General features: G+C 35.6%; 2 protein-coding genes across 6 annotated transcripts in view; one reads left to right on the top strand and one right to left on the bottom strand.

Annotated features, from left to right (window-relative positions):
• The window catches only part of LOC144980744 (uncharacterized), a 134,507-nt gene that overhangs the window by 74,307 nt on the left and 50,200 nt on the right, over window positions 1–10,000 (top strand). The window lies entirely within an intron of this gene.
• The window catches only part of LOC144980743 (carbohydrate sulfotransferase 15-like), a 68,310-nt gene that overhangs the window by 31,770 nt on the left and 26,540 nt on the right, over window positions 1–10,000 (bottom strand). For all 5 annotated transcript variants that reach the window (XM_078928484.1, XM_078928483.1, XM_078928486.1 and 2 more), the window contains one exon: window positions 601–728. In XM_078928484.1, coding sequence (XP_078784610.1) covers window positions 601–728 — 128 coding nt within the window. The remainder of the gene's footprint in view (window positions 1–600; window positions 729–10,000) is intronic.

Below are 10,000 nucleotides of genomic sequence, written 5' to 3' on the forward strand. Positions count from 1 at the left end.
TATGATATAGTGTTTCTACACATATGTAGGTACATGTGTTCAACAACAACAACAACAACAAAAACAAATAAATGCTGGACACATCAATCATCACATACATTATGATGACTAGGGTGATGAAAAGGAGAAATGGAACAACCACGGAAAGATTTCGTGGCATCACTCTCTCTATCCAATGAAATGTAATTTTCCTCCAGTTTGCGAAGCATGGTTGGAGTAGCATGGCTTTTTCCAGTCGTCCCTTGTTATTTATAATATCATTTATTGACTCGTTGGTGAGAGTAAATTTGTGACCCATCGTCTCAAAACGGTATTATGTCGGAACGGAGCAGATGCTTAAAAGCCGAATTTACTGTAAAACTGGTCACAAATATAAATTGTTGGCATTCGCACCCTAAAATATGGTGTCCGTTCTCCTCAATAACTCAAATAACTCAACACAAGTCTGATATTTCTGGCTATAAATTCAATTTTCAACACATTAACCAACCCGACTTAATACCGTTTTGAGACGGTTTCACAGTAAATTCGGCTTTTAAGCTTCTGATTCGTTCCGGAACCCCACCCAGATAGACTTTGATACCACAAAGATTCACCCACCTTCTGATATAAACTTGAATGAGGTCAGTTGAAGCGTTTGAAGGGAGACTATCGCAATGAAGAGAGTTATCGTCCCTAACAGCAAAGTTATCGTGAATAAGGTCCGGCATCGTAATCTCTTGGAAGCTCTGGGGGAAAATGACAAAACTATAATAATAATAATAATAATAATAATAATAATAATAATAATAATAATAATAATAATAATAATAATAATAATAATAATTAATAATAATAATAATAATGATAATAAAAATGAATAATAATAATAATAATAATAATAATAATAATAATAATAATAATAATGATAATAATAGTAATAATAATAATAATAATAATAATAATAATAATAATAATAATAATGATGATGATGATGATGATGATGATGATGATGATGATGATGATGATGATAAAAATTATTAATAATGATAAAATAATAATAATAATAATAAATAATAATAAATAATAATAATAATAATAATAATAATAATAATAATAATAATAATAATAATAATAATAATAATAATAATATAATAATAAATAATAATAATAATAATACTCTCTCTCTCTCTCTCTCTCTCTCTCTCTCTCTCTCTCTCTCTCTCTCTCTCTCTTTTCAAGTACCAAGTCTGTGGCAGACATCGGTGATCATGGTACGCCATTCATCTCTCTGATCAGATAACCTCAGAAAACTAATATTACTCTTCTCTTTCTTTGTCACCCAGCTGTTCAAACTATTCAAATGTTTTTCTTGGTCTACCTTTACTCTTTTTACCTTCTATCTTTCCTGTGAGAGCAAGATGTTCAATACATTTATGTCGATTTAGGTGCCCTAAAAATTGCATTTGTCTTTTTCTTACTGTACGAATTAATAACCTTTTAGCTTGCTATAATACTTCTTCATTAGTTTTCTTCTCTGTCCATGAGATTCTTAACATCCTTCTAAGAAACCACATTTCTGCTGCCTCCAGTTTCTTTTTAATGTCTTCTGAAATTGTCCAGCTTTCACAGCCATATAGATAGAATGCGGTTGGCCAAGGAGTTCACAACATTGCCATCCGGAAGTATAACGGACCAACACACAAACTCTGTGTAACCATGAACTTTTATAGTCTGGTTAATACAGTTTAGTGAGAACAACTCACAAACGCGGATGGCAAAAACTATAACAAAGGCCTGAGTGACGTCATCCGCATACTATCTATAGATAGAATGCGCTTGGCCAAGGAGTTCACAACATTGCCATCCGGAAGTAAAACGGACCAACACACAAACTCTGTGTAACCATGAACTTTTATAGTCTGGTTAATACAGTTTAGTGAGAACAACTCACAAACGCGGATGGCAAAAACAATAACAAAGGCCTGAGTGACGTCATCTGCATACTATCTATAATAATACTGACCATACATAGGCCTTCAAAACCCTATGTTTTGTTGTCATTGAGATATTGTGGTTTTTTAAAATTAGACTCATTTTATTAAAACTATCTTTAACTATTGCGATTCTTCGTTTTATTTCTGTGCTACATCTGCCATCTGAAGTTATTATTATTATGTATCCAAGATATTTAAATGTCTGAACTTGTTTTATAGTTTCTCAATTGCTTATTAAGTTACGTGTTGGAGTTTTTCTCTCCTTGATACAACCATGCATTTTGTCTTTTTTACATTTAGATATAACCCCATACGTTCACTCTCTGTAACTATTTTATGGCTGATGTCACGTCGCCCAGAAACGGCGAGCAGCGTGGTTCTAAAGAAAGAAAATTGGTACTTTTTATTCTTCATGCTGGCTAGAACTTTTCATATGTCATGTGATCAAAATGTATAACAGTCAAAATATGATCAGATTTATATCATTTTTATCCTTTGGATACAGTTTTATGCTCGTTGGAGAAGAATTTCATTAGGACGTCCGCCATTGTTCCGATAGTTTAGAGCCAGTTACTAAGTTACTATGCGTCATAAGGGAAAGTTAGTGCTGTGTCATCTGCATATCTTTTTGTTGATATTCTGACCATTGATCTTATTGCCTGGACTATCTCTTAAAGTTCTAATAATTGTTTAGCTGTAGATATTAAAAAGGTCTGGTAACAAAACACATCCCTGTCTAATAATAATAATAATAATGATGATAATAATAATAATAATAATAATAATAATAATAATAATAATAATAATAATAATAATAATAATAATAATAATAATAATAATAATAATAAACATGGAATTTGTGACACACCTTCATACGTTCCTATGACAGACAAAGTTGGTTGTTTATAGATAGAATGCGCTTGGCCAAGGATTTCACAACATTGCCATCCGGAAGTATAACGGACCAACACTCAAACTCTGTGTAACCATGAACTTTTATAGTCTGGTTAAAACAGTTTAGTGAGAACAACTCACAAACGCGGATGGCAAAAACAATAACAAAGGCCTGAGTGACGTCATCCGCATACTATCTATAGATAATAAGGGCTTGGCTAAGAAGCTCACAACATTGCCATCCGGAAGTATAACGGACCAACACACAAAACTATGTGTAACCTTGAACTTTTATAGTATGGTTAATACAGTTTAGTGAGAATCGCACACATAGATACACACATGTACACAGGGCATACACACATTCGCGCCAGAGTAAACATTGGAACACAAGTAACAATAGATAGAATGCGCTTGGCCAAGGAGTTCACAACATTGCCATCCGGAAGTTTTACGGACCAACACACAAACTCTGTGTAACCAAGAACTTTTATAGTCTGGTTAATACAGTTTAGTGAGAACAACTCACAAACGCGGATGGCAAAAACAATAACAAAGGCCTGAGTGACGTCATCTGCATACTATCTATAGAAAGTATGCGCTTGACTCAGAAGCTAATAACATTGTCATCCGGAAGTGTAACGGACCAACACACAAAACTGTGTGTATCCATGAACGTTTATAGATAGTATGCGCTTGGCTAAAAAGCTCATAACATTGCCATCCGGAAGTATAACGGACCAACACACAAAACTATGTGTATCCATGAACGTTTATAGTAGTAATACTTCCAGGAGTTACAACATTGCACCGGAAATATAAACAAAACAAAGACCTGAGTATCCATTGAACTTTATAGTCTGTTAATACAGTTCAGTGAGCAACTCACAAACGCGGATGGCAAAAAAACAATAAAAAGGCTTTAAGTGATACATCTGCCATTCTAGCTTATAGTTTGCGTTTAGCAGTTCACAACATTCCATACGCGGTATAAAAACAAAACAAAACCTGAGTGACGTCATGAACTTTCAACTGTTAATAAGTATAGTGCAGATACGTCACTCAGGCCTTTGTTATTGTTTTTGCCATCCGTGTTTGTGAGTTGTTCTCACTAAACTGTATTAACCAGACTATAAAAGTTCATGGTTACACAGAGTTTGTGTGTTGGTCTGTTATACTTCCGGATGGCAATGTTGTGAACTCCTTGGCCAAGCGCATTCTATCTATAGTCAGGTTAATACAGTTCAGTGAGCATTACTCATAAACGCGGATGGCAAAAAAACAATAATATGTTTTAAAGTAAAATACCCACTGTTCTACCGCTTGATCAATAGATATAATGCGTTTGGCCAAGGAGTTCACAACATTGCCATCCGGAAGTATAACGGACCAACACAGAAACTCTGTGTAACCATGAACTTTTATAGTCTGGTTAATACAGTTTAGTGAGAACAACTCACAAACGCGGATGGCAAAAACAATAACAAAGGCCTCAGTGACGTCATCTGCATACTATCTATAGATATAATGCGTTTGGCCAAGGAGTTCACAACATTGCCATCCGGAAGTATAACGGACCAACACAGAAACTCTGTGTAACCATGAACTTTTATAGTCTGGTTAATACAGTTTAGTGAGAACAACTCACAAACACGGATGGCAAAAACAATAACAAAGGCCTGAGTGACGTCATCTGCATACTATCTATAGCACAAATACAGAAAACTATGTGTAAATTTAAACGTTCATAATCTGATCGAGAAAATCATGTGATAACTGGTCACCCAATCGGCCTGTATAAAAACAATAACAATGATCAGAGAGAGGTCGATTTCATTCATGTTACTGTTTATAAACAACCAACTATGTTTGTCCGACCACGTGTGAAGGTGTGTCACGAATTCCATGTTTTGATTGGTCAAAAATCTACTGGTTAATTCTTTGCTCCATCCCTTTCTTCATGTCTGCCTCACTCTCCCCCTTTTGTTTCTTTCACACATACAAACACACACACACAAACACACACACAAACACACACACAAACACACACAAACACACACACACAAACACACACACATACAAACACACACACACAAACACACACATACAAACACACACAAACACACACAACACACACACAACACACACACAAAAACACACACACACACACACAACACATAGAGAGTTATGCAATCAGGCATCAATCTTTACTCTATTTCCCTCCCGCCCCGCCCTCTGCACAAGCAGTCTCTCTCCCTCCCGCCCCGCCCTCTGCACAAGCAGTCTCTCTCCCCTTCCTATCTCACTCCTCTTTTTCTTTCTTTCATTCTTTCTCTCTCTCTCTCTCTCTCTCTCTCTCTCTCTCTCTCTCTCTCTCTCTCTCTCTCTCTTTCTCGCTCCTCTTATGTGTGTGAGTGTGTGTATTTTACTCTCTCATTTTTTCTCTTCCTCTCCCATCCTGTTTCTTGATATTTCTTTCCCTGCCCACCCGGCTTCACATAGTTTCATAACTGTACTTTAAAATTATAAATCCTTCTTTAACTTTTGGCATTTTGAAATCGTAATTCCTCTAATAAATAAGACAAAAATGTCACATTAATTATTCTTATTTCATTGATTCTTTATCTAAATATCAAAAATTCTTCAAAAAGTGAGCAATGTCATAAAATTGTCGGCATTTTTGGGGGGGTGTTTTATTTATTTTAAGGACATCTTACATAATAATGAATAACTACAGAAGTAATACTTGGATTATTTCAAAAATGTGTATGTACATTATTAAATGTATATTCTAAGCTCATGCCAAATTCAGTGATGCCAAAACTCCGGTTTCACCGTAAAAAAAATCCGGTCTGGAGCAAAAAATTTCGGGAGACTGACAACTTCCGTCAAATTCCTGTGAGGTTAAATTGTTCCAAGGATACCCCCCCCCCCCTCCCGTCACAACTCATCATCACTATACTAGAACCATCACTACCTCGACTGCTACAACCACCACCACGTCAACATCATTACCACTACAGCAACAACCGTCACCACCACATCATAATCACTACCACTACTTCTACAACCAACACCACCATACTATAATCACTACCACTACTACTACAACCACCTCACCACATCATCTTCATTACCACTACTACTGCAACCACCACCACCACACTATCATCACTTCTTCTACTACTACAGCCACCACCACAACATCATCATCACTATCACTCCTACTATAACCACCACCACATCATCCTTATCACTACTGCTACTACTTCAACTACAACCACCATCAACACTACATCATCATCACTACTACTACAACCATCACCACCACTACTACTACAACCACATCACCATCCCTACCACCACTACTACAACAACCACAACATCACCGTCCCCACCACTACTTACTGCTACAACAACAACATCACCACACCTACCACCACTATTACAACAACTACCACATCACCATCCATTCCACCGCAACTACAACACCACCATTACATCATCATCTCTACAACCACCATAACATCACCATCCCTTCAAATAATATTACAACCACCACAACGTCACCCCTACGACCACCAATACTACTGCAATCAGTGTTACAAGCGCCGTAAAACCCCTTCAAACAAATTTAGGTTTAAACTCTCTTCCCCCCCCCTCTCTCTCTCTCTCTCTCTCTCTCTCTCTTTCTCTCTCTATCTATCTATCTCTCTATCTATCTATCTCTCTAACTATCTATATCTATCTCTCTCTATCTATCTCTATATCTCTCTCTATCTATCTCTCTCTATCTCTCTCTCTCTATCTCTCTCTCTCTCTCTCTCAAAGACACACACACAAACACACACACACACACACTACAACCACCACCGCCACATTTTCATCACGACCACTACTACTACAATCACCACGGCCACATAATCATCACTACCACTACTACTTCAACCACCACCACCATATCATTATCATTACCACTACTACTACAACCACCACCACATCATCATCATCACTCCACTACTACTACAACCACCACCACCACATCATCAGTACTACTACAACCAGCACCACTACATCATCACTACTACTACTACAATCACCCACACCACATCACCACTACTACTACAACCGATGCCATTACTACAACTACCACCTTACCACCATCACATCATCATCACTACCACTACTACAACAGCCATTATCACATCGTCATCATCACTACTACTACTACTACTACTACTACTACTACTACTACTACTACTACTACTACTACTACTACTACTACTACTACTACTAAACATAACATAACATGTGGTATAGGGCAAAATAGGATAAGATCCTTTGAATGCCCTTAATATTAATTAGTAATGCCATAAATCTATTGAGAAATATTACAATAACGATACACGTGGTAAAGATAGTATTTCAACTTAAATGTACTCATGTGGTGTACAAACATATATCTTTAACCGTGACATGCAAAGCGCACACACAACCACACACACACACACACACACACACACACACATACACACGCGTATAGAAGATAACCATAATAATATAATAATGCATAATATATACATACAAGATTGAAAGCCATGTCAACAGCAGAGCAAACAAGTATTATTCGTCATATATAAATCTCCCATCATATAATTCCCTGTCTACTAACACCTTGAAATAATCCATAGATTTTGCATTCTTTGTTTCAAATTTCAAACTGTTCCATTTCTGAACAATACGAATACCGAACCAGTTTTGTCTTATGTTTGTTTTGCATCTAGACACAAAAATCTTAAACTTGTCCCCTCTAGTAAAAGTAATATTAGAATATGAAAAAAAATCAGAAAAGTCTATCCTATCCAGACCATGTACCAATCTATAAACCTGAATTAAATCCCCACGAATTCTTCTATATTTCAAACTGGGTAAGTCAAGAAATTCTAACCTTTCCTTATAAGATAAATACTGTATTGTATAAATTTTTTTGGTAGCTCTCCTCTGTACACTTTCAATACTAATAGATTGTCTTTTATATAATGGGCTCCAGATGCAATTTCCGTATTCTAGAATTGGTCGAACGAGCGATTTATACAAATATAAAAATGTGGTTTTATCAAGACTTATAAAGGTTCTATATATTATTCCCATCATTTTGTTTGCACGGCTTACACAATTATCAATATGTAAATCAAAATTCAAATGTGAATCAAAAGTAACTCCCACATCCTTTTCATAAGGCACAACGGAAAGAAGATTTGACATAGAAGTATCGGTAAAATAATTATGACATGGATTATTTTTTCCTATATGTAATACTTTACATTTCGAAACATTAAAATCCAAATGCCATGTTGTAGACCATTTGAAAAGTGAAAATATATCATTTTGTAGAATGTTATGATGTTCAGTTGTACTATAGATCTTTGTATCGTCTGCAAACAGTTTGCAGGCTGAATTTATGCCACATGGTAAATCATTTATATATAAAAGAAATAAAAGTGGTCCCAATACGCTTCCTTGGGGTACACTGCTAATTACATTCTTAAAATCCGACCCCACACCATTGACAATGACCCTTTGTATTCGATTATTAAGAAAGTCTTTAATCCAGTTAAAGATATTCCCTTTAAATCCATATGTTTTTAGTTTAATGAATAATCTCTCATGAGGTACAGAATCAAAAGCCTTGCGGAAATCAAGATAAACAACATCAATGCATTGATCACGATCAATTAACTTGGTAAAATCCTCCATCACCTGTAAAAGTTGAGTAATGCATGATCTCTTTGATCTAAAACCATGCTGGTTATCGTTTAGCATCGTGTGACTTTCAAGAAAGTCCATTATTCGGTCTTTCAAGATAGACTCCATAACCTTACAGAGTATGCATGTTAAGCTGATGGGCCTATAGTTTGCAGCATCTAGTTTGCTTCCCTTTTTATGAATGGCAGTAACATTGGCTTGTTTCCATTCAATGGGTAAGGTACCAGATTCAAGAGACTTATTATATATTGTTGATAGCGGCTGTGATATTTCAAAGGCCACTTCTTTCAGTAAACGGGGATGAAGGGAATCGGGTCCCATGTTTTTAGTCACGTCTAAATTCAACAATTTTGCAAGTATGTCTTCTTGTGTAATATAAAAATCGGGGACGTTTAATTGATTTGTAACATTGAACGTTGGTATATTTGTAGTGTCTTCTTGAACAAACACAGATGAAAAATAATTATTTAAAACATTAGCTATATCTATATCCGAAGTAACCTTGGTACCATCATCTTTCAGTAAAACACTAACACCTGGTTTTCTTTTCAACTTTCTGTTTACGTATCTCCAAAAGCCTTTCGGACTACTCTTACATTCGTGTGCCAATGTACATTCATACGTTTTCACAGCATTTTGAATCGTGTGTTTGGTATTATTTCTAACCTTGACATAATTATGAAAATTATCTGTTGTAGGATACTTTTGAATTTCTTATACAATTTATGTTTCTTATTAATTGTACGTTTAACGTTTTTTGTCAACCACAATGGTTTATTAGAACTAAATTTTTTGTTACATCTTAATGGAATGTGTTTAGATTCTATACATTTTAGTTTGTTTTTAAAAAACAACCACGCTTCATTCACACCGTAGCCTTCAAGAGTATCCCAATTCACGGCATTTAGGTCTTCTCTACAAGAGTTGTAATTACCTTTGAAATAATCAAAATAAACTTGTGAAGGATGTTTGGCGGATGAAAGATTTAACGATATAAGAAGTGAGTCATGATCACTTTTACCCACCGAAGGCAAATGGTCAATGTTATTAATCCAATAATCATCGTTACATATTACCAAGTCGAGTATATTACTAGTTTGGTTCAGTCGGTGTCTCGTAGCCTGTGTCACCAGCTGAATAAAGAAAGCATCCCTAATTGCCTCGACAAATAGATAGTCGGGAAAAGTTAGACATGGTTCTGTCCATTTAATGTTAGGAAAATTATAATCTCCGACAATGATCACGCAATCAAATTTCATTCTACCTACTGACTGTAAGGTTTCTTTTATATCTACTACTACTACAAGTACCACCTACACCACATCATCCTCACTACCACCATTACTACAATCACTACCGTTAGG

This window comes from Berghia stephanieae, chromosome 10 (genome assembly GCF_034508935.2).
Source record: "Berghia stephanieae isolate SIO BIC M18660-M18661 chromosome 10, UCSD_Bste_1.3, whole genome shotgun sequence".
NCBI classification, from domain to species: domain Eukaryota; kingdom Metazoa; phylum Mollusca; class Gastropoda; order Nudibranchia; family Aeolidiidae; genus Berghia; species Berghia stephanieae.